The 25,138-nt window shown below is 43.8% G+C and overlaps 1 protein-coding gene across 6 annotated transcripts in view; it reads left to right on the top strand.

The window, feature by feature from the left end:
• PEX14 (peroxisomal biogenesis factor 14) overlaps positions 1-25,138 on the top strand; it is a 156,173-nt gene that overhangs the window by 36,473 nt on the left and 94,562 nt on the right. For 5 of the 6 annotated variants that reach the window (XM_003822091.5, XM_003822090.5, XM_055103950.1 and 2 more), the window contains one exon: positions 25,036-25,120. In XM_003822091.5, coding sequence (XP_003822139.1) covers positions 25,036-25,120 — 85 coding nt within the window. Of the gene's footprint in view, positions 1-5,826; positions 5,931-25,035; positions 25,121-25,138 lie in introns of those variants that run through there. The other variant, XM_063594735.1, reaches the window with a different exon arrangement.

The following is a 25,138-nucleotide window of genomic DNA, read 5'->3' as shown; positions in this document are numbered from 1 at the left end:
AAATGCCCTGAAAGCTTTAAACTGTAAATGCCAAAGTGAGGTTTTTGTCTTTTTTATTTTGTTGTCTCCTGTTTTTTCTAATCTTTTATATTTCTATTTTCTCCTTTCTTTTCAGACTTATTTTCTCTTTCATTACTGTCTCTTTCTCTGTCCCTCCCTTCCTTCCTGCCTCCCCCCTTTGATGACTCTAATGGCATGAGTAGTTGAAGTGGTTTTTGCTAACATCATGGTGCGTTCTTTCCAGCTTTAATGCTATCTGATTGATTGTGTCTCCCCTCAGATTTTTGTGTAGGGTTTAGAAATGGAAATGACCATGCACATCAGAGTTTAAACTTTCCTAGGAAAGTCTGCCATGAACTGTAGGACCTATAACTTCTAGAGATGGAGGGACCCCTGACATCTGTGGACTATGGACTCCTGACTTCTGTGGACTGTAGAATTTATGACTTCTGTGGATTGTGGGGCCTCTGACTTCCATAGACCATGGGACTGTGACTTCTGTGGACCCGGGGACCTCTGAATTCCATGGACTGTGAGACCTCTGACTTCTGTGGCCTGTGAGATCTCTGACCTCTGTGGCCCGTGGGACCTCTGACTTCTGTGGTCTCTGGGATCTGTGACCTCTTTGACTTCCAAGTCTTCTGTGGACTGCAGGACCTCATCAACATGTGTATTGCCAGAAGAGAGGCTTGATCGTGTTAACCTGTTTCTCTCCAGAGGTGTCACATACTAGAATTTCTGCTCAGTCTTATGGCTTAGGTGGGGTGTTGAGTCTAAATATATATATTTTTTGAGACGGAGTCTTGCTCTGTCACCCAGGCTGGAGTGCAGTGGCATAATCTTGGCTCACTGCACGCTCCGCCTCCCGGATTTACGCCATTCTCCTGCCTCAGCCTCCCGAATAACTGGGACTACAGGCGCCTACCCCCACGCTCGGCTAATTTTGGTATTTTTAGTAGAGACAGGGTTTCACCATGTTAGCCAGGATGGTCTCGATCTCCTGACCTCGTGATCTGCCCGCCTCGGCCTCCCAAAGTGCTGAGATTACAGACGTCAGCCACCGTGCCTGGCCCAAGTCTAAATTTTTAAGGACTAGAGCTCTCAGACCAGGACTTTCCGGATCTTTTTTTCTGATACCCAACACTGTGGCACTTGACTAAGTCACCTGATTGATGACATGAGCATTGCTGGGTGTTGAAACACCTGGCCAGGGAAACAGGGACTTCTGTGGATTTATCCAAAGGATGGCAGACAGATTGTGGAATTTTAATGAAGGTGGGGTGGATCCCTGATGTTCGCCTGCTTTGAAGCATAGCAGAATCCCAGCATTAACTTCAGGGGTGTTGGTTGGAAACCTGCACTGGCGTCGGTGGTTATATTCCACATTTGTCAAATCCTTAAATCCAACTGAACTAATTTTAGAAGTAGCTAGTTATAATGAAAAAGAACAATATATTCAGATGCATAGGATCGTTTTTAAATGAAATGCTCCCTGTTCTTTTCCTTCTTTTTTTTTTTTAATTTTTATTTTTTATGATGGAGTCTTGCTCTGTCGCCAGGCTGGAGTGCAGTGGCGTGATGTCGGCTCACTGCAACCTCCGCCTCACGGGTTCAAGCGATTCTCCTGCCTCAGCCTCCTGAGTAGCTGGGACTACAGGTGTGTGCCACCACGTCCGGCTAATTTTTTGTATTTTTAGTAGAGATGAGGTTTCATCGTGTTAGCTGGGATGGTCTGGATCTCATGACCTCGTGATCCACCCACCTTGGTCTCCCAGAGCTGGGATTACAGGCGTAGGCCACCGCGCCCGGCCCTTTTCCTTCTTTTATAAAAGGCCTTTGGTCTCTTTTGGCCTTCAGGGTGAGCCATCCTTTGACTTATATTAGAATAATTTTTTTTTCCTGTATGCCTCCAATGAAGGAGAGTGTGAGAGTGTTTTCTATGATGTGAGTGGGAGAAAATAGCGTGTTTTCACAATAGTTAACAAATTGATGGCTGTGAGTTTTGAAAGTGAGTTCTGTATATACACTGGGGTAGGATTCCACATAGAATGCTGTTTTTCACCCACCTGGCTGGTTGTCTGATTCTAACATAGCTGCTATCCCTGATGCTAGAAATCAGAAAACCACAGGCTGTTCACATAATACTCTACCCTTCTGAGGCTAAGGTGGGAACAGGATGGTGGCGGGGTTTGAGTCAACATGGTCTCAGTTCCCACCAAAGACCAGTGTGTTCCCCTGTTCCAGCTGACAGCTTGAACAAGGATTCTAAAGTTTCTGGCCGTTTTAATTGAACCGCAGTGAGGGGTGGCCCGATAGCCTGCTTAGGACATGGGTAATTACTCCTAGGGCCTGGGAGCCAAGTGTCCCTCGCAGGTTCCCTCTTGGTTCTCTACCTAAGGATATCTTCCCCTTCCCTGGGCAGGGCCTCTGAGAAACAGAAGGATCATTTAGTGCTCATGGCCTGCTCATTCCTTGGCTTCTCTGCTGAGCTATCCAGCAGGGGTGCCAATTCTTCCATTTAGCTGACTATTATATAGCCCTTAAAAGGGAAGGGTTTATTTTAGCTGGCTGCTATATTGATTGCTATAGGGACGTTTCTATTTTCACTGGCTGCTATATTGACTGGGAAAGGGAAAGGGGCCGTATTGCCGGGAGCTGTCATATTGACTGTTACAGAAAAGATCTGTATTTAAGCAGTACCAGTGCACTGGGATCTCCCAGGCAGGATATTAATGCTAATTCATCCGCTCACCCCCTGCTGTGAGTGTTATTTGTTTAAATCTGTAGATTCCCACAGCGCGTTTATATCCTCACTAGAGTGAGCTCCGCTCCCTGTAATTATTTAACATTATATGCTGATATAAATTGTAACAGTTAAAGAATGGTAATGAGTAGCCAAAAAAGAAAAAAAGAAGAAAGAAGGAAATAGAAAAAAAGGAAAAAACGTATAAAATAATCTATGCCTGTGTGTGTGTGTGTGTGTGTGTGTGTGTGTGGTGTTAGAAACGGCAGAGTCACCTTCTAAAACAGCAGTGAGAAACTTCTGTCATCCTTTCTCCCAGTTCAGGTTGATTTGTACGGTGCTGCTCAGCCCACGTATTGTGCATCTGTATGTGTGTATGTGCGAGCGCCTGTGTACGCACGTGGTCGTCACCCGCCAGAAAGATGCCATAGTGAGGTGTGCTATACTGTGTTGTTTGTGCACGTGTGTAACAATATACAGTGTTTGTTCAATGTCCTGGCAGGACATTGGTCTATTAGCGATTCACCTTCTTGGTGAGTAGCTAATACCTTATTTTGTTCAAGGTTCCACGTTCACACAGGAACTTTGGGCCTAAGACGCAACTCTAGGGAAAGCCAATGGGGAATGCTCAGTTGGGATTGAACTAATAGGCCATTGGGTGTCACTGTCGCTCTACTGGCTATAGGAGAAAGAGGGGTTATCTGCTGGGGAAACTGGATTTCAAAAGAAAGAAGTTTTTCTGCTTGAGTTGGAGGTGTTGTCTCTTTGAGATGTTTGTCTCTCATTTGGAGATTCCTTTAAAAAAGTAGTTGTTTGCTTGTTTTTGCTACACCAAGCTTCTGGCATTTTTATTGTTCTTGAAAATTGTGTACTGATTGCGATCTGTTCTGCTATCACCTGCAGTGCATCTAGATGAGAACTTCTGTGTGCAGAAAACTGTCCCCCTTAAAAGCCTGGGTAACAAGGAGAGCTGATTTGGGCAAGAACTTGAAAAAGGAGGGAGAAAATCTCCTTGGGCAAATGCTTGCCACTCCCCTGCCGCCTGCCCCTGTGTAGGTGGGAAGAGAGCGCGGAGGGAGAGCCAGGCTGCTGCCTGGTCACAGAAGAGTGGGCTCCGTCCTCCAGCGGGCTCTCCAGCAGCATGGATCTGTGCCAGGCTTCACCACAATTCATACTGTGTCAGTTTAATAAATGCACTACTTAAATTATGAAATTACAAAAGAAAAAAGAGAATGCACTTATTCAGACTCTTAATACATTAAAAATAAGGCATTAAAACTCTGACTTTTTTTTTTTTTTCTTCCAGAATCAATAATGAACAGGAAGGGTTGTAGACATTAACAGTCATGGACATTCAAACTCTTATACATAAATTATCTTAGAAAAATGCACATAAGACTTGAATAATGTAAATACATTAATGCATTTAATAATTTAAACATTAAAGCGCAAGCAGGAATTTGAGGCCGAGGCTGTTCTGAGGTAAGGGATTGGTCCTAGAACTCGTGTGTCCCAGGATCGATGGGTGATTTCCCCTTGAGACACCCTGGAAAGAGAGTGCCTGGCCGGCTTGTGTGGCCAAGGATCCCTGGACATTCCTGATCTCAGCTGCCTCCCAGCCTCTTATTTTTGTGTATCCTGAGCTTCGTTCTCAGTTTCATGTTCTCTACTCCTGTGCTTCTAATTGTTTGTTAGAAAACTAAATGTTTCCACTTCATAGAACAATAAACTTTGAGAATGTCTTGGTTGAAAAACCAAACCAAAGTAAAAAATCCTTCACCCAGCTCCGGCTGCTTGTCTGCTTGTGATTTGAGAAAAAGGAAGTGGCTGCTCCTTGTGATCAGCCTGTCGTGTCTCAGCCTGGAACTCCACTGTGTGCTGTGGTCAGGGGATCCAGGTTGTGACATGCTGACAGATTTGAAGACTGGATCTAATGGGAGAGCAGAAACGATATCCTATATTAGCCTCTGTGTGTTGGGCATAACGATGGCAGGTAGCCATGCCAGGAAACAAGACAGGTGCCATGGAGTTAGACTCAGTGGTCTGTGATCATACCTTACTTTGATTTGAGGGTTTAACCATTGGATAGACTGATGTTACTGTTTTTTCCCCTTTCTTCCAAAATTGTATTTGCAATAGCAGAAAGTCACTGCAAACTCCTTTTCTGGCAGAATACCGAATGATCTAATTCAATTTTTGACATCTGCACTGTGAAATACCCTGGGCAGAACTAAGAAGCCAGGCCTATGTGTCTTAAGTTTTCATTTATTAATGCTAATGCTGTTCTCTGGTTGTTCCCCAGCCCTCTTTTATAGTCCAAGTCACAGATGAGAAACTAGAAGAACTGTAGAAAGTGTGTTACTGAGTACATATTCTGAGAACTTTGTCTCTCTTTGTAGAAGAGTGTGTCTATTTGGTCAGTAATGCAAATGTTGTCCCACTGGGTTTGCTGTGGGACCCACTAGGTTTGCCGTGGGACCTTGAGAAACGGTTATCAGATGGTGGTGACTGAACCAAACCTGTTTTCATTATTGCCAGGTCCGTGGGAGTCTTTTACAGGATCTCAAATCTCCTGCCTGAAACTTTACCTGGGATTGTCTTGATTTGACCCAAGCCTCGTCTGTGCTGGCATCTGTGACTTTGTTTGCAACCCTTTCTAGTCTTTGTTGTGGCCAAGGACAGTCTGGTCTCCCAGCTAACATGGGTACAAACCAGCTTCTAACTACTTGCAGGAGAATAGCTATGGGTTGACTTGGCATCTGAAGCAGATACAAACAGATTAGGCTGAGCTGCCCCAGAACAGCCAGAAGGAAAACCAGTACTTTAAAAACTGGTCGTCAGGTATTGGTGGTTTAGAAAGAAAGTAGTTTGGAGAATGGGTGAGGACAGCCTGGTGAGTGATCCCGAGGTCATGGGCTGTCCTTGGGATGTGCTCAGATTCTTCTCTAGACCTGGAGAGCAACAGCCGTGCCTCACAAGCCCTTCTCCACCTGTTTTGTTTTAAGATGGCAGAGCCTTTCTTTGCAGTTTTAGTTCAGCCTTGGGATGATGGTCAGACCTCGGTTTGTTCTTTTCTTTTCCAGTTTTCAGAGCCCAAGCCTGCTCCCTCTGTTGCTTGTCCAGCCTTGACCAGTGACTGTCTTCAGCCTGCACTCTGCATTTCATCCCAGCAGTAGGAAGAAGTGAGGTCAGAGGAGCACGGGAACCAGGGAGAATCGAATTCTCTTTGGATTTTGCTGGTCACACCCAGAAAAGCTGCTTTCTCTTCCCTTAAGTTCCAAGAACTATTTGATGGCCTTAACTGCACAATTGGCTTGTGCCAGATTGAGATGTGTTGAACTGGGCAGTGGAGGTGGGGGTGAGGGGCAACTCCCTCTCCTATTGGGGGCAGAGTGCTGGCTGCATCAGGCAGTGATCAGATAGGCACTGATCGGGTCGGTTCACCCTCTGATATAGCCCGTATGCAGACTTCCTTTGAAGAGAGAGGAGTCAGGCTCATTAATTAAAGGAGCCTGGCTTGAGAGGCCTGTAATTATAGGTGCTAGAAATCTGAATTTTAAGAGGTTGTGCAGCTGCATTTTGAAAAATGTTGGGAGGCACCGAGAAGTACTGGTTGTGGGCAAGAATGTGGCTGAACCAGATTTTGGAGGTTCAGGTTTTGGCAGAATTCCCCTCCAAATTCATATTTATTCTTTCTTTCCATTTTGTTCCTTTTTTTTTTTTTCTAAATGGGAAGCAGAACCTGTGATTTTTTTTTTTTTTTTTTTAAATGAAGGTTACACCCTGTGACCGAGAGGCTAGCATTGTCAGAGTATATGGGGGGCAGAAAGGAGTTGCTGTGAACTAGAAGATGCTTAGTTTTTGAGGAAACGGCACATCTTTGGGCCTTAGGGATTCAGTATTTGAAAAAAATTAAATAATTTCTTTCTTGAAATGAGTGAGGGGAGCAGGGAGCAGAAGCCCAATTTGAATGCAGTCTAGGGAAGTAAGTCCCAGGCAAATGGTGGACTCTAGAACCTTTGTCCCAACTTGACTTCCCCAGAAGTGTCTCTTCCTCTGTCATGCGTTACTTTTCCATGTGAACCCTGAGTTACAAACAGAAAATTTCAGACCTTTATGGGAAGTCCTGACCTGTGCCTTTTCTCTCTCATTTCCTCAGTTATTTGTAGGTTGACCTTTTGTTTTGGGTGCTTTATCGCTCTCCTCTCCTTAAAAAAAAGTATCCCTCTTTGCTTCTTGTCAAAAACCTTTATTTCGGTCCCTGACTATTTGCATCTCTGCTAATTAAGCATGGCTAATTTGATATGTAGATGGGATGGGGAGGGTTAAGGGTTAGATGAACAGAGGTCTACTCCCTGCCTCCCCCGGGTGGTGGGCAGGGGTGCTCCACAGACCTGCAAGACTGAACAGCGACACACGGCTGATGGCAAACCCGATGCCAGGGGGAACCTCCTCTCTGCCTCAGTGGTTTTGTCTCCTTGGGGATATTGAGAGCGTCATCCCGTTTCACAGACTGGACCCTCTGTGAAGGGCTGAAAAAATAAAATATAAAGGCCAGTTCTCTGTGCTCTTTTCTTACATTCTTGTAGTGTATATATTGGGAAATCCACGGGTGAACCCTTACACTGTAGAATAGAACACAAGTGTCCAAGACTCTCACTTGGTGCATTTACAGTATGCAAATTCCAATTCCAATTAGATTGAAATCTCTATTTAGCAGAGTGGTTTTGTGAAATAAATAACTTTTGAAGAAGGAGGCCTGCTATATGTAATAAATATATATTTTTCCTTCAGTTGCCTGCATGGTGCTTCCTGCGTTCCCACCCCTTGCCCGAAATGCTGATTCCAAAGCATCTTTGGGCTCTTTACAGAAGAGATGCTTCTCCTTCCCTTCCTGGCACAAGGATTTCATCCTTGATTTACAGTGCTCAGCTTGTTAGTGCCGGTGAAGGGGAGAGATAGTGTGAAGGTCGTTATGTCCGTTTTGTCCTCTTGGAGAGAAAGTGAGGGAGTGTGTTTCTTGCCGTGTGCTTGTCGTGGTAGTGGTGGAGTTGGAGAGGCCCCCACTTCTGTCAAAAGGAGTCGAGCCAAACTCCCATCCTCTCTTCTTCACCCTGTATACTACACATTGTCCAACAGGGGGTGAATGATTTCAAAAGCGGAATTCAGAATTTCAGGAAGAGTAGCACACCACCGAGTAGAGGGCCTCCCCCCGACACCCCCCTTTTCATCATTCTCCCCTCCTCAGCCCAGCCGTGACAAACTGACAGATAATTAACAGATCAGGCCCTCCTATTAGGCGTGCCCTGTGCTGGAAGCTGCTCTGGCTTTATGCAGTCCTTTAGCAGCTCTGTGCGTGTGGGTGGTGCTGCACTAAGTGGCCATAGCAGAGGGCAGGGAGTGCTTTGGGAAAAGCAAACAGAATGCTCTTTGGAAGAGAGAGTGCTTAAGAGGGAGAGCGGGGGCAGTAAGGTGCCTGGCTTGAAAGCACCTGGTGAAAAGACTCGGACTTTCAGGGTTGTGATCCGGAATACCACCGCCTGTCTCAGGGAATGGTGCGCTGGGTTATAATAGGATGCCTGATTACAAAAAACATTTTGAAGGCCACTTCCCAGGTCAGGCTGTGCATTAGGTGCACTCTTCCTTTGGTGTAACACTGTGCTGGACTTGCAAAATTGGAAGTGCACAGCCTGTTGTGTTTCAGCTTTGGCATTAAATATTTCTACAGAGACACTGCCCTATGTGGCTTTCTCTCAGCTACCTAACTTTTCTTTCCCTGGTGGAAAGAAGAATTCATTGTGAGAATATTCATTTCTACTTACTAGTGACTTTTAAAAACTACTTTTCTTTGTTTTTGGACACAGGGACTTGCTGTGCTGCTCAGGCTGGAGTGCAGTGTGCAAACACGGCTTACTGCAGCCTTGACCTTCCGGCCGAAGTGATCCTCCCGCCTCGACCTCCATGTAGCTGGGACCATAGATGTGTGCCACCACACCCAGCTCATTTGAAATTTTTGTTGTTGTTGTTGAACAGAAGTGGTGAGAGTAAAATAAAAATAAATTAAATAAATAATATGTTTTGGTAGTGACAGGGTCTCACTTTGTTGCCCAGGCTGGGTCTCAAATTCCTGGGCTCAGGCGATCCTCTCACTTCAGTCTCCCACAGTGCTGGGATTACAGGCATGAGCTGTTGTGCCTGGCCTTCTTCTTTTTTTTTTTTTTGTTTTTTTTTTTGTTTTTTAACTAGAGACAAGGTCTCACTCTGTCACCCCAGGCTGGAGTGCAGTGGTGCGGTCATAGGTCACTGCAGCCTCAACCTTCTGAGCTCAAGCGATCCTCCTGCCCCAGCCTCCCAAGTAGCTAGAACCACAGGCATATGCCAACATGCCCAGCTAATTTTTAAATTTTTTGAAGAGACAGGATTTCACTGTGTTGTCTAGGCTGGTCTCAAACTCTTGGCCTCAAGTGATCCTCCCACCTTGGCCTCCCAGAGTGCTGGATTACAGTCATGAACCACCATGGGCGGCCCTGAAAACTACTTTTCTACTTCCCTTATGGTGGCCACCCTTCTCATCTTCATGATTTGAATATTAACATACAGATAAATTTAGCAACATGTAGGGGCTACACGTAGGCTCAGGTCCTTAGGCCTGGCATGTTGGAGCAGAAAGAAAGACCTAATTGCATCAAAACCACTCTAAGTTCATGTATGTGGAGCCCATCAAGCTGAAAGCATCCAGACAGCATCTGCTGTTATCAAATCACTCGTGAATCCAGCTAATTAAAATAGAGCTTCATTTTTCTGAACCATTGTTTGGCAGGAATTCGAAACGGGTCTAACCCAATTTCTGCGTGTTTATGAGCCTTTATTATATCAGAGGTACTTTTCTGTAAATGTACAGGGCAGCGTTAAATGAATTGATCCACACAGTATCACTGTAGTTGCACTATGGACTTGCTAATGATTTCTCTTCCAGCTTTCTGGTTTCCAGACATACTCTTGAAAGCTTTATCTTCTCTTTTTCTATCCTCTGCTTTTTGTCGTTGTCTTTTTTTTTTTTTAAACATTTTAAACTTTCCTTTTACTTTTTAATCTTCTTTTTTCTTTGGAAACAGGAAAAATATCCCCTTAAAGAAGTTTTCTTTTCCATTTCTCTTTTTCTTCCTCTCTTCCTGTTTTTGTTTTTCTTCTAGTGGATAAGATTTGTCTTTTCTCCCTTTATTTCTTGCTGTTTGCTATTCTCTCCTTTTCTTTTCTTTTTCTCTCTTATCTTTTCTCCCTTTTATACTTTCTCCCATTCCTTTTCTCTAACCTTCTCTTTCTCCTTTTTCTCTTCTTTCTATCTCCTCCCATTTTCCCTAATAAAATATCCTTATACCTTTGTCTCCACATGCAAATACTGACTAGGGCAGATGGGGGTGCCCGTGGAGGCAGAGCTATCTGGCTGCTCTAAGATGATGTCAGCTGAGTTTACTTCTCTGAATTTGCTTTCATGCTTTATTTTAGGTTTTAAAAAGATTTTTCAAGCCACATCTACTCTACTTTATAGTCTGTAATCCTACTTTGAAGATGAAAAGTGTTACATAAATGCTAACTAATTATTCCTTATACCACTTTGTGAGTCTCTAAGCAGTATTAGTTCCATTTTACAGATGAGGAAGCAGGAACAGGAAAGGTAAGTAGCTCTGAAAGTTACTGAAGAAGTTGGTGACTGAGTTAGAATTAAACCTGGCTCATCTTTGGCTTTGCTTTTTGATTACCACCTTATGGGTGTTGACTTTTTTCCCCCTAAGAATCATACATATTTAAGGTGAGGTTGAGTGAATACCATCCCCTTGGCCCCTTCTCATTATATACTTTTAACCTTCTGAAGTTTCATTTGTAGTCTTTAGATGTTAAATGAATTTCTAGGTAATTCCTGGGAAAGAAGGATGCTGAACCACTTGTGGGCTGGTAAAAACCCTGTCTATTAGTCTTAAAGCAGAGTGCTCACTTTCTCTTTCCAACAGCTTCCAGTAAGTGGGCCCACGTCACACACACTGGCCCCAGTGATCGTAGCGTTGTAGGAAGCGCTGCCATATTTGATTGAATTTAGCCATTCTGGAATGACGTGTTCATGAAGTCGGCTCTTGCATTACTGTGGCCTTTATTATTGCTAATGCATTCTGACATTACAGGTGTAGCCTTGGCTCTCCCAGAAAGGGCAAGGCTGCTCTTACCAAACGAAAGAGCAGAATTTATGAAACTGTTACACAGTGAGGCCAGTGTTCACCTTTAGTTACTAAGCAGAGTAAGGGAAATAAATGCTTTTATAGAAAAGATAGCCAGTGACAGCAGTCTATCCTGATTCCTCACCCAGCATTGTTTCAAAAAGTGGACCAATTAATATTGTTGCCAGACAGAGAACGAGGACCAATGGTTAGGAGGTTCAGGAAAGTAGATTTCAACTCAGTTTAAAGAGGCACTCCTGAAAATGAGCTGACAGTCTCTTAAGGGAGTAGTTTCCCTGCTCATTATGAGCATTCAAGAGGAGGCTTCCTGATCATTTGTCAGGGTTGTTGAAGAGGGGAGTCCCTAGGTCATGGGTGGGACCAGATGGCTCAAGATCTCTTTTGGCTTGTTTCCTCATCTTAGATTGCTACAGCAAAAACAGCATCTTTCCTGCTTCTATTTTGACTTTACAAGTGGCCGGTGTACCGTGAGGACCTGTGAATGCTCAGTAGCTATTCATTATTTAATCTCTGGCTTCCTGCTTCTTAATCTAACATGAATCAAAGCTGCTCATGTTCAATTCAGGAAAACCACCATCTCTGGCACCTCCTAGAATGAGGCATTCTGGATAGTTACGTTTTCTGGATGGTCATCAGGAGCCATTTGAAAGCAGAACAAAACAAAACACTTTAAAACTTTTGGCTGGGAATTATGTAAAATGGATTACATACTTTCTTGCTTTATTAAGCTGAATATCTGGAATATAATTTAATCATGATGACTCAGTATTGTCATTTTAGATGAACGTGTTTATATGGTGTTATAAGCATAGCTGTGTTTTCAAAACCTGTTGAAATATAGATGTGTTGTATATTTGCCCCTACTTGAAATGACTCCACCGATTCTAAATGACCCCAGACTAATAAGCTTTTTGAATTTTTTTGTTTGCTTTTCATGGATGTTTCTCTCTTGACATTTGCTGTTGGGCTTTTTTTTGCTGTCACATCTTTGTTCGGTGTTTCTGTACTAGCTGGCTCCTTCCTCTCTGTTCTTATTTGCAGCTTTTATCTTCTATGATTTGGATACCAGATAACTAAGCTTGTATATAAAATAAATAGTAAGTAGCGTGAGTAAAGCTTCGCAGCGTATAAAATATATGGAATTTGTAATATCTTTTTTGGCTGCCCTGATTTCTTCTGCTATTCCCTGTCTCCTCCTTCTCTGTTGGTTTTCTCCTTTTTTTGAATTGGGTGTCAGCTTGGAGAGATGAAATCTGGAAAGACTGGGTCTTGTCCTTGACCTAAGCCCATATCTCTGGCCCAGGTATTAGCGGCTGCCTCATAGAATCAACTTAGAAATTATAAAATGGCACAGGTAGGGGGTCCTGAAGGTCATCTGTTTAACCCCTTATTTTATAGCAGTGAAGGAATCTGAGGCACTGAGTGGGGACATAAGAGGCCAGGTTCATGACAGTATTTGTGTAAGGTAAAAAAAAAAAAAAATCTTGTAGGAAAATTCTCTGCTGGCTTATCAGCAAGTTCAGAATTAAAGTACATAAACCAAAAAAAAGGCTTCTGTTTGTGGCAGCGTTTGGCTGTGTTTGCACTCAAGACTATTATCGATATTCTAGGAGAAGCTTTAATCCTTTCATTCAAACTTACAAGAAATGCTGTTTCCTTTTAGTTAAAAAAAAAAAAAAAAAAAAAAGTCCAAGAGAGCATTCGATTTGAGGAACCAAAAGTCTAGAAAATGTATCCGGGAGTCCTCGTCAATTTGGGGCATAATGAAATATAAAAAATACTCAATAAAAGCTCCTTTATTACTTTAACTGTTTAAATGTGGAGTTTTTAGCCATCAGGTTAATGTTTTGGTATCATTTTTTTATTTGATTGTGAGCACTTTTCCAGGTAGCTCTGCCACTCGAGCGCTAATCAGATTCCCACAGATAAATGGTGCTAGCTACAGCCTGACATCACTGCGTTTTTGCTTCAACATTATTTTATTTTATTTGGTTTTCCTGTAAAAGTTAATAACTCCATGTCCATGTGTTTAAACAGGCAAGAAGAGAGAGAGAAAGGACAGTGAGCAGAAAAGGATGAGGGATGTTTCAGGAAGCTTGTGCAAAATTGAGGAAATTTAGGGATTTTTGTAATTTCCAGGTATCTTACCTTATGAACAGTATGTGAAGAACCAAGAAGGTTACAAAGCAAGATGGTAATTCATAATCCTTCAGATAACAAAAAGTGAACTTCTCTGTTTCTCAGACAGAGCTGGGAAGAATTTGAAAGGAGTTACCATTGATTTAGAGGAGGAAGATGCTCAATAAACTGATTTGCTTAATGGTGAGAATTGTGTAAATTTTGTGTTATTCATAAGTAAATTACATGCTCATCTGGCTTCTCCTAGATGACCAAGATGGGGAAGGGCATCAGATATAGGGCATAAAGACCCTCCTTTTCATCTTCCCATTATTAGTAGGACACAGTGACTCTTGGCCAAGATGGCTCTGGTGCTCAGTAGGCCTTTGTGGAATCATTTGTTTGATTGATTGATTTTTAGAGACGGGGTCTCACTCTGTCACCCAGGCTAGAGTGAAGCGGTACAATCATAGCTCAGTGTAACCTCAAACTCCTGAGCTCAAGCCATCCTCCCACCGAGCTCCCCGAGTAGCTGGAGCGCCACTACGCCAAGCTATTTAAAAAAAACAAATTTTTTTTTGAAACAATGGAGTCTCGCTATGTTGCCCAGGCTGGTCCCGAACTCTTGGCCTCCAGCCATCCTCCTGCCTCAGCCTCCCAAAGTGCTGAATTATAGGCGTGGGCCACCATGCCTGGCCGGATCATTTATTTTTTAAAGTGTGTGTTTGTTTATTGGTAGCTGTGCTGGCTAATAATAGGGATGTTTATGGTATTTAGTGAAAGGTTGCTGAATGGTTCAAAGCCATGAGGACTACCTTTGGGTTCTTCTTGTGTGCGATGGATTTCCTCACTGAGCTGAAAATTTCTTAATTGGGGTTTATCAGAGAAGGCAACTGGACTGATGCCTCTTGATTCAGTTTCTCTTCCAAACTTGTACCTTGATACTAAAGACAGTCTGTGGGTACAAATCTGATGATGGCTGTGATAATCAGTTTCACAGCCCTTATGTCATTACCTCTGAAAGATGTGTAAAAAAAAAAAAAAATGACATTTTCCTCATCTGCGTCAGCGGTATAGCTTGTATTGCTTTCCTGTGTTTCACACTTTGTGTTAATATGTTACTTGTGAAGTCGTCTACAAGGGTGTGACCTGTGTTAGATACCGCTTTTTTAGAAAATGGAACCTGACCACCAACTTGTCCCTGTGGAGAGCCCATTTCTGGCCACTCTCTGGGGCTGGTGTGCTTGGTGAGGAAGGTGACTTTCCTCTGACAGTAGCTGATTGTATATGACTGTTTGAATAGTAAGTTTCCAATCCTTGTCATTCTGCTGTCAATTTGAAGATTTTTTTTTTCTTCAAAATGGAGTGTCACTCTGTCACCCAGGCTGGAGTGCAATGGCGTGGTCTCAGCTCACTGCAACCTCTGCCTTCTGGGTTCAAGCGATTCTCTCATTTCAGCTTCCCGAGTAGCTGGGACTGCAGGCACATGCCACCACACCCGGATAATTTTTGTATTTTTAGTATAGATGGGGTTTCACTAAATTGGCCAGGCTGATCTCGAAGTCTTGACCTTGTGATCCGCCCGCCTTGGCCCCCTAAAGTGTTGAGATTGCAGGCGTGAGCCACTGCGCCTGGCTGATTTTTTTTTTTTTTTTGAGACAGAATCTCATTGTGTCTTCCAGGCTGGAGTGCAGTGGCGTGATCTTGGCTCACTGCAACCTCTGTCTCCCAGGTTCAAGCGATTCTCCTACCTCGGCCTCCCTAGTAGCTGGGACTATAGGTGCGTGCTGCCACACCCGGCTAAGTTTTTGTATTTTTAGTAGAGACAGGGTTTCACCGTGTTAGCCAGGATCGTCTTGATCTCCTGACCTCATGATCCGCCCGCCTCAGCCTCCCAAAGTGCTGGGATTACAGGCGTGAGCCACTGCGCCCGGCTGATTTTTTTTTTTTTTTTTTTTTGAGACAGAGTCGTGCTCTGTTGCTCAGGCTGGAGTGCAGTGGCGTGATAGCTCGCTGCAGCCTCCACCTCCTGGGTTCAAGTGATTCTCCTGCCTTAGCTTCCCAAGTAACTGGGATTACAAGTGTGAACCACCACGCCCAGCTAAGTTTTGTATTTTCATTACAGACGGTGTTTCACCATGTTGGTCAGGCTGGTCTCAAACTCCTGATCTCAGGTCATCTGCCCACCTTGGCCTCCCAAAGTGCAATTTGAAGATTTTTAAGTCTGCCAGTTGACTGCATTATGAATTACACTTTTGGAACCCATACTTTAGTTTTTTTGTTTAGGCCATAAAAGAATCAAAGGTAGTACAGGTTGAGTATTCTTGATCCCAAATGCTTGGGACCAAAAGTGTTGGATTTTGGATTTTTTCAGATTTTGGAATATGTATATAATACTGGTTGAGCATCTCAAATCTGAAAATCCCAAATCCGAAATGCTCCAGTGAGCATTTCCTTTGAGCATGACCTTTGACTGTCATGTTGGCACTCAAAAAGTTCTGGATTTTGGAGCATTTTGGATTTTGGATTTTCAGATTAGGGATGCTCAGCCTGTAGCAGGATCTAGGACTTGGTGGCATCCCGTTAGTAGCAGATCTTGATTGTTGACTTTCTTCTGTTTTCTGGTGGGTCTAAAGAAAATTCTTAGGCTGGGCGCGGTGGCCCACACCTGTAAATCCCAGCACTTTCGGAGGCTGGGCAGATCACTTGAGGTTAGGAGTTCGAGACCCGCCTGGCCAACATGGTGAAACCTTGTCTCTACTAAAAATAGAAAAATTAGCCAAGCGTGGTGGCATGTGCCTGTAGTCCCAGCTACTCAGGAGGCTGAGACAGGAGAATCACTTGAACCCAGGAGGCAGAGGTTGCAGTGCCAAGATTGTACCACTTTACTCCAGCCTGGGTGATAGAGCGAGACTCTGTCTCAAAAAAAAAAAAAAAAAAAAAAAGAAGGAAAATTTGTGGGCCAGGCATGGTGGCTCACGCCTGTAATCCCACACTTTGGGAGGCCGAAACTGGCAGATCACGAGATCAGGAGATTGAGACCATCCTTGCCAACATGGTGAAACCCTGTCTCTACTAAAAATACAAAAATTAGCTGGGTGTGGTGGCATGTGCCTATAGTCCCAGCTACTCGGGAGGCTGAGGCACAAGAATTGCTTGAACCCGGGAGGTGGAGTTTGCAGTGAGCCGAGATCGCGCCACTGCACTCCAGCCTGGTGACAGAGCGAGACTCTGTCTCAAAAAAAAAAAAAAAAGAAAAAATTTGTTTCTAAATTTGAACTCATTCTAGGCTATGAGTAGTTCTTTTTTTTGTATTCAAATTTATTTTTTAGCATTAGGTCATTCTCTAATTTTCTTATGGGGTGTTTGGTAGAATTGCCTTTTATTTATTTATTTTTTTGTTTGTTTGTTTCCAAGACAGAGTCTCACTCTGTCACCCAGGCTGGAGTGCAGTGGTGCGATCTTGGTTCATTGCAACCTCTGCCTCCCAGGTTCAAGTAATTCTCGTGCCTCAGCCACCCTAGTAGCTGAGACTATGCACCACCACACCTGGCTAATTTTTGTATTTTTTTAGTGGAGATGGGGTTTCGCCATGTTGGCCAGGCTCTTCTCAAACTCCTGGCCTCAACTGGTCCACTCGCCTCGGCCTCCCAAAGTGTTGGGATTACAAGCGTGAGCCACTGTGCTTGGCCTAGAAGTGCCTTTTAAAGACTCCTTGAAGGTTTTAGTTTTGTGCAGAGTGTGGGTTGATGGTACACATAATTTTTTGGTCCAGAGCTTATCTTCCTTGGAATTCAGGAGCCCATCTTCTTGCCCTTAGGGCAGGTGGCCCTAAGCCCTTGAGGGGGATCCTGCCTTGCACCAGCTGGTGGTCACCTATTCAGTAGCTGACCCCCAGTGATGCCTTAATGTTTGAGGTTGCCATTGTCCATGACACAACCTTTCTTCGTCTCCTTCCTAATCATCCCGCAGTTCAATAGTGCATGACTAGAGAGCTTCACCAATCTCCATCTGGCCGAACTTCAAAAGAAGTGGAAGCTGAAGCAGGGTTTCATCTGCTGAGCATCTGAAGCTACTGGAGGTTAGGAGAAATACCTTTCAGAAAGCATGAAATTCAACCAGTGGTGGAGAGAAAGAGACTAGGAAATAGAGGCAGTGGTATCATTAGGGAGGTGCTGGGGACTGTGTGCCACATATTTTTAGTGTTGGAGTCACCCGCCACCGTCACTGTGTGAGCTCACAGTTCTCTCAGGGAGCATCTTGGACACTGAGTCATTACATTCCTTTAGAGTGATTTAACTCAACAGCTTGACACCTTCATTAATTTTACAACACGAAGCCTGGGTGCTCTCTGCTTCCTCTTTAACAGTGCAGGGAAATTAGAGGAATATTGAAAATATAAAACCAGGGGATACTGGAAGAAGGAGCAGTCAAGGAGCTGTTGAAAAACATCATGTTAAGGAATTGAACTACTTGTCTTTCCTTGGTATCTCTTGGGATCGAGCACCCAGCTCTTGCCACTCGTCTCTGGCACATAAACCTTTTATTTCCGTTCCTGGCACGCTGGCCAAACCTCCAACTTGCAGCCAGCTCGTTTGCCTTCTCTGCTGAGGTCACTGCTACCGTGATCCGTGTATAATGGCATTTTCCTCCTCTTTTCAGTATGAAGGCTATTACAGTTTCTTCTCTAAACGGGACTTCAAACAATTTGCTGCCAGTTGCATTTCAAAGCCAGGGAAAAGGCAAATGTCATCCTTTTTTTCTCCCCTCTTTGGGTAACTGCTTTGTTGGTTGCATCAAAAATTAGAGGGGCTGCTATCTAAATTCAGATGGGGATGCGTGGGGACAAGGCATTTAAATTTGCTTTTCTTTCTCCCTGAAGGAGAAAAACCCTTTTCCTTCTCAACCTTTCCTAAAAAGGAACTTTGATCTTCCCAACCCACAAGCAAGGGTTTCATTTCTTCCAGGCCGGCGTGTACTCCACAGCTCCTTCTGTGGCGTGGTGACCGTCGCCCGCTGCATCAGCAGCTCTGCTTTTCAAGCTGTGCTCCTCCACTGCACCAGCGCCCTTTGGGCTGGAAGTTGGCACCCAGAGTCCTCGGCTGGACACGGACACCTCTCCAAAGTCACCCTTACGTCCCTAAGATCACTGTCCCTTGACATTAAATAGTGCGTGGTGGTTTAAGATGCTTTTTATTTCAATATACATTTCTGGAAGAACTACTTTAATCAAATAACAAAACAATGACATTCTGGCAAGCAGTTCATGCAATATTTTTAACTAAGGCCAAGGGAAAAAAAAATAAATGGCAGAGATATTTCACTTTGAAAGGTAGTTTTTGCGCATGTGAAGTTGCCACTTTTCATAAAGGCTTTTACTACATATATCAATGAGTTTTAAGAGAGACTAGGGTCAATAATGCATGCTTTAGAATTCCCTAAATACAGATTTACACAATAGCCTTAAAATATATTCTGTTCTATCATGTCAACTCCTGTGCACTTCTACCAGCGGAATTTTATTTCTTTAATGTGAAAAACAAAAGGACAGAGGAAAGTAAAGTAAAACAAAGGAAATTAGGGCCCACAAGCTTAATTAGTATAGTGTTGTAACCCAAATCAACAATGGGAAGGACACAGTGACAAAACCCAGGAAATTCCAAGTCGAAAGAGAGGCTCTTTCCTTTAACTCCTTGAGTGCCAGGGCACTTGCTAGCCAGCTCCTTACCCAGGTGCAGGAGGCTACCTGAGTACAACTCACTGTCTTTATTGTTGAACTTCCTGGCTTTTGTTGACTTTCCCTTCTCCTTTCCTCCCTTAATGTACATGAAACATACCTTTGTGTGTGTGTTAATTGTAGATAAATGGGCTAAAATTGCCTCTTGGTTTTGTAACCCTCAGAGAAGGGGAAAGAGTACAAAAAAAATTCCTGTCACTGTCATCTGTTCATTTTTAATGAGCAATTTTTAAAAATTGAAAATAAAAGAGGAAAATGAATAGGTGTTGAACCAGCCCGTGATATGTAAATGCCAACTAGTAATTACCTAAAACCTCAATTTTCATTCTGTTTCATCTTGCAAAACATTTCATTTTCCCTGAGTGAAAACACTTAATTTGGGCTGTGCGAGTTAGCGGAGCGGCCGCCCCGGCCTGCGCCTCCGCCGGCTCCGGCTAGGGGGCACTTTGGCTCTGCGCTTCTGCCGCCTGCGGGCTCGTCCACCTCAAGGTTATTCCCCTCTTGCCATTCCAGTGGTTTTACTCCGAGTGTGCAGGCCCCTCCCCCCCACTCCCACTAGTCTGATTTCGGGGAGCCTGTTCCTCCTTGTCCTTGCAGAGGCGCGTATTGAATTTTGGCTGACCGAGCCTTCCTCTGCATATTAACTTTCCCCTCTTACCTGGCTATTGGGCCCTTGGCGTCCCTGAGTTGCAGTCACACTCTGAGAGCAGCTTTCTGGAAGCTTTCTTTCTCCCTTTGAGGTTGCACACAGAACTGCCTCTAGTTTTTGTTTATTCCTGCTGCTTTTTTAGTCTTTCTTTTCATTTTGGCAGCTGGGGAAATCCTGGATTGAGGCTCACACACATTTGCCCTCCTGCCACACTGAGAATGACGATTCCGACGCTTCCTTTCTTTTGCATACTTGTAGATTTTTCTTCTACTCTGGTTTAGGATATGTCACCTTTTGGATATGTTCGTGGAATGTGGCTTGTGGTTGCCGCTGCTTCCTTCCCTCCCCAGCCTGTTCCCTAGCTAGAAAGAGAGCGTGTAGACTTGAGAAAGAACAGGGAGCCCGGCATTGTGAATGGTAGATCAGAGAGGAGCCTGCATGTAGAAAACCAGAATTATGTTGTCCTAGGACCCTGGATCCGAGAGTGGTCTGCCTGGAATCTCAAGGAACACGGCCTCTTTAGTGAGATATATAGCTTCATAATTAGCCCGTTGCATTTTTTCACGAGTGCTAGCATCAGCGTTCTACGATGTGTTTCTCTGATTAACAGCTGCTTTGCAACTATTTCCCTGTGCCGCCGATGACCATATTTGTCAAGGAACTCCTGACAGAGTACTGATTTCTTACTAAAATGCAGCATTTCTGTTTGTAGAGGGTTCTCTCATTCTTGGCAGTGCCTGGCTTTTTAAGTCAGTCCTTGTTAAAACTTGAGTTGGCTTTGGTCTAACGCTTGTTAACAGGATTCTGGGTATCTACTTTAGAGTATGAACGTAGGAACCTTTCACAGGCAATTTAATCTTCTGAGCAGTGCACGTGGAGCAGTGCGGCGCTGGAATGGGGTTTCGGGCCCGTAGATTATATTGGTCATTTTCTTTTGCCCTCTAGTTGTGATCTCTCTGGGTTAAAAGGACTTGGCTTTGGTTGTTAGTGTCATTAATTTTTGAATATTTTTAATATTTTAAGATGGCTAATGAATGCTCACATCTTAGGAGATAGATGTGTATGTAGTACACAGGAGTGCTGGAATTGGTGGCATTCCAAATAAGTGTCACTGGAGACAATGCATCAGGTTTACATGTCAGGTGCAAAGTGCTAAGGCTCCCTCAAACCCCAGGTTCATTATTAGGCAGGCTCTGTCCTCCTGTCCCCCTCGTGCAGAAAATAAAGTGTGTATTCTGAAGATTACAATGTGCAGGTCTTTTGTACGAGAGTGGAAAACACATAGGAAGCATCTCTTTGGTGAGGACTGTCAGGAACCTCAGTTCTTCTCACTGGGGATTACTTACCCTACACAATGCATTTAACAGCACATAGTTCATAGTAGATAACCCCTGAGTATACTGTATTCCATTGATTTATACAGTTACAAATCCTGCTCTCTCAAATACAAATCTCTCTCAGTTGGCCAGTCATCTTGGATCTAAAGGTGTTTTTCAACCTGAAGTCCCCCCCGCTTTTTTCCAAGTTGCTGACAGTGACTCCAGTGACTCCGGTGTAACCATTGTTATGAGACTGCAAAGACAAGAATTTACTCCTCTTCCTTGCACCTCAGTTTTATCTCTAAGTGACATATAGTGAAAATTATGAAATTTCCCCAAAATTGTGGAGTTGGTGGTGGCAGGGTTGTTTTATTTTGCTTTGGGTGGAGAAGGGGACAGAAGGTAGGGTCAGAGGGATGGGTGGGGGGGGAGAAACTGTGGTCTGTTTTCTTCGGAGTTTGTCGTCTTTATTTTGATTAAACTAGCTATTGGTAATTCGAGGTGCACTCATTAAGAACTCAGTGCAAGAGGAAGGGAAAGGAACGCTGATTCCATATTTATCACAGGCTCACCAGCAAGCAGCTTCGACGGCGGCATCAGCAGCTTAGTGCCAGAATTCTCCCTGGCTTGCTGCACTCCCACAACATGTGCAATAAAGTTCCTGTCTCCGTTTTACATCTTTGACATTGAGGCGGAAGATTTGGCCTGAATTTATGTAATTTAGTTGGGCACAAATATAACCCATGAATAGTCACATTCATCTTCTAATTAGAAAATCAAACGATAATACAGGACAGGCTGCAGGCACCCCATCATCGAATCCAACAAAAGCGTGTTGTGTGTGTTGGGCCTCTGCAGAGGAAAGTCAGTTGAATTGCTTCATGAAATTAATGAAAAGTGCCCAACAATAGGTGGGTGAAAGGCACAAACCGAGCGCCCTGTCAGTTATTTAGTGTGTGAAGATGTTAGCATTATGGGTAAAGAGTTTTGCAAAATCTTCTCCCGTCGATGTATGAATCATGGGGCTATAAAATTCTAGATTGGACAGGTCCTTTCCCCCATTTTGTAGTGCCAGTTCCTTGCGGGGAGGGAGGGAGAAGAGTCAAGAGTAACTGAAGAAATAATTAGTGAAAAGAGGAGAGAGGTTTTCATATGTTCACACTTACATGTAGCCACTTCTCAGGGTGTCTTTCTTATTCAGCACATTAGGTTGGGGCTATTTGAGTGCTTTATATTTTTGCATCTAGTGTAGTGATGTCGATGCTGTTAAATATGTGATTTGCCTGTCGCCTGCATTTTCAGACAAAGATCAAGAGGAACATAAACAAGCCCCAAATATACTTTATGTAGGTGTTTGGCAGTATTATTTTATATGACTTGAAATTAGTGAATGGAAACTTTAAAAGAAATTGTTCATATTTTTGCAAGTTTGAAGCGTGCCGGGACTTTGTCAAATTCCCGTTAAAATAAATACGTCAATTTCATCTCCCTTCCAAATTCATTTATCTTGCTTTTTTAAAAGGTGTTTTCTACTTTACCTGATGTTTAAATTGGATTCGCTCGTTTATGCTGTTCTTTGCTATATCCCCCACGTTCTTCTTAAATGAATTACTAATGACAGAGCACTCCATCATTCCCTCTCTGCAGCCACTTTAAGGAAAGCATGGTGATCTAAACCTTTTAACCTATTAAAGATGATTTTTCCCAATTGAATCAGACCCACCACAGGTGTAATAACTAATCATTTAAACTACACCTGCTATTATGTATTTTTAAGCCATTATGCGTGTTGGATAGATGATAATTCATGTTTATTGCATTGTCCGATGGATCCGTTTTGCCTACACTAGGCTGATTAATGTATTTAAAGAAATAAGAGATGCATTTTTTTAAAAAAAATTGATGGAATGCGCCAAGCACTGCATTGAGTGCACCATTAAACCCATCAGAACTTTGCTCTCTGACCAGAAATGCATATACCAAGGACTATATTAAAAAAGCAAGGTGAAACCTGTGTGTTCCAGTGGTGGGATTCTGTTTTCTTTCTCTGTCATGGAAAATTTTGGAAGGATGAAGGAAAGGTTTCTGTTTCTATGGGTAAATGATAGGAGCTGTACTATTAGCATCTTCTGCTTAAGACCTGTTCATCCACATTTCCGCTGACACCTGGTACACGTATCACACACAGCATGCAGACTACCGCATGATACGAATAGTGTAATTTTCTTGTGTGTTGAAGGTGTATTTTTTTCTCCAGGTGAAGAACAACTATCCCCACGCCATCTGAGCTGTGCAGACTGGCGCTGACCCTGGGGGCCAGTGACTGGGTACCTGTTCATTCTCTTTCCAGAGCAGGGGCCTCGCTTCCGTTGGTTTTTCTCCTTGTCTCCCATTTCTCCTCTCTCCTTTTCCCCCCTCTCTCCTGTTATAGCTCCTTGTGTACTGTTGCCTTCTTCTCCCCACCTTTCCTACCTCTACCCATCCCCTTTTCTTTTTTCTCTTTTTTCCTTCTTCCCTTCTCCCATCTCTTCATTAAAACGCATCAGTGTTGTAGATGTTTGTTAGATTTCTCTTGATTTTGGTGTGACCTGAGGCGATCTGGTTGAGTATGCCGTTTGGGGTCTCTAGAATCTCGAGCATTCATTTTTCTTTAGTCCAGAACTGGTCTATTACTGTGGTTCATGATGGTGGTTAGTACTGTCGGCAGCATTGGAGGACAGATGATAATCTGTGCGGAGCTGGGCTTGGCTCTCAAGGGACACTAGTATGTCCTGTCGGTGACAGGCCCAGACCTGAAAAGTCAAGATACTGAGTTCATCCTTCAGGGGAAATGTCTAGGTAAGCCTCCCACGGAGGGGTTGCAGGGAAAATGAATACAGGCTTTTCCCTGGCTTTTTTTCTTTGGTTTATCCGCATATCTTTTGTTCCCCAAAAGTCTGTCTGGTCTCAGGATTACATTCATATAAAATATGGGGAAGGAGATGATTTGTAACTTGTATTTCACTTACAGTCACAGTACTTTCTGTTTGACTGCTTCCCTTAGTTTGAAGGATCTTAGAAAACTTCCTTACATCTAGCCTTAGAAATTTTTTCTTTCAACAACTTATGAGTGAACTCAGGGCCTGTTGACTTTATCTGTAACATGAGACCATATTATTCCTTTGATTTTGATGAGGCGAATAATAGCAGTCATTTAAAACAGCCCCTTTCCTACCTGGGGCAGGTGGGCGTTTCCCATCCATAGGGCTGGTGTCTGGGGTGGAAAGTAGACAAGCCAGGCGTAAACACACACTTCGCGTGTGCTGAGTGATGTGAAGGTTAATATCTGCAGCGGTGCCCCTTCCATCCCCTGCCCGGCTTATGTGGAGATAGGAAGATTTCATTAAATAATATTCATTACCAGAGGCAGGTAGACAATCTGTCAATCTGTCAGCTTTTAGCCATGAAACTCCAAACTTTGCCCTTTGAAGGGTCTTCAGAACTCAGCTCCAGTGCAGAAGGGGGGCCAGTGTGAATGGCAGTGGGTGTTGTCTCCGACATAATCCCTTCCAGCCGGGACGCCCTCAACACTTTGCCAGGCTCTGGAGAGAGCGTGGTCTCTGCCCTTCACTTGCTTGCAGCGTAGTTGGGGAGGCAGGCTGAACATTAGAAGATGGTGTAATTATGTCTTCAATTATATGGTACACAGTACAGGCACTGAAGAATTGAAGAGAATAGGGAGATCAGAGATGGCTTGCTTATTTAGGCAAGGCTTCGAGGAATCAGAACAGACTATAAAAGGGCTGTGCTGATAGAGAACATGTGTGTGTGTGTGTGTGCGTGTGTACGTGCGCGTGGGGTAACGTTTAGACAGGTGGAGGCAGGAAAGGGAGGCCTTCCAGAAAGACAGCATACAGGGCACAAGGGCGGCGACATGGGTGCGCATGGCCACACCTGCCAGGGAGTATGAAGAATCAGCTCGAATGGAGATCAGGAGGAACAGGAAGGATCATCGCAGGCCTGAAGCTCGGCAGAGGGATTAGATTTGACAGACTCAGATACAGGAAGCCAGTGAAGACAGGGAAACAACATCGCCTTTCATTTAGGTAGATTTTAAGTTTAAGAAATAACTGGTTATAAATTTGACCACAATAGTATGCTTGTCTCTGTGGAGCTGGGAAAAACTCCTAGGATTTTTAATCTTGAAATTCAGACTATTGAAGTGAAGTTTACTCCTCTTATTTTCTCTCTCTCACCAGATTGCCACGGCAGTGAAGTTTCTACAGAATTCCCGGGTCCGCCAGAGCCCACTTGCAACCAGGAGAGCATTCCTAAAGAAGAAAGGTACAGGTTCCACAGGGC

This window comes from Pan paniscus, chromosome 1 (genome assembly GCF_029289425.2).
Source record: "Pan paniscus chromosome 1, NHGRI_mPanPan1-v2.0_pri, whole genome shotgun sequence".
Classification (NCBI taxonomy): domain Eukaryota; kingdom Metazoa; phylum Chordata; class Mammalia; order Primates; family Hominidae; genus Pan; species Pan paniscus.
The sequence above is the reverse complement of the archived record's forward strand: the minus strand, read 5'-3'. Positions and strand labels throughout refer to the sequence as shown.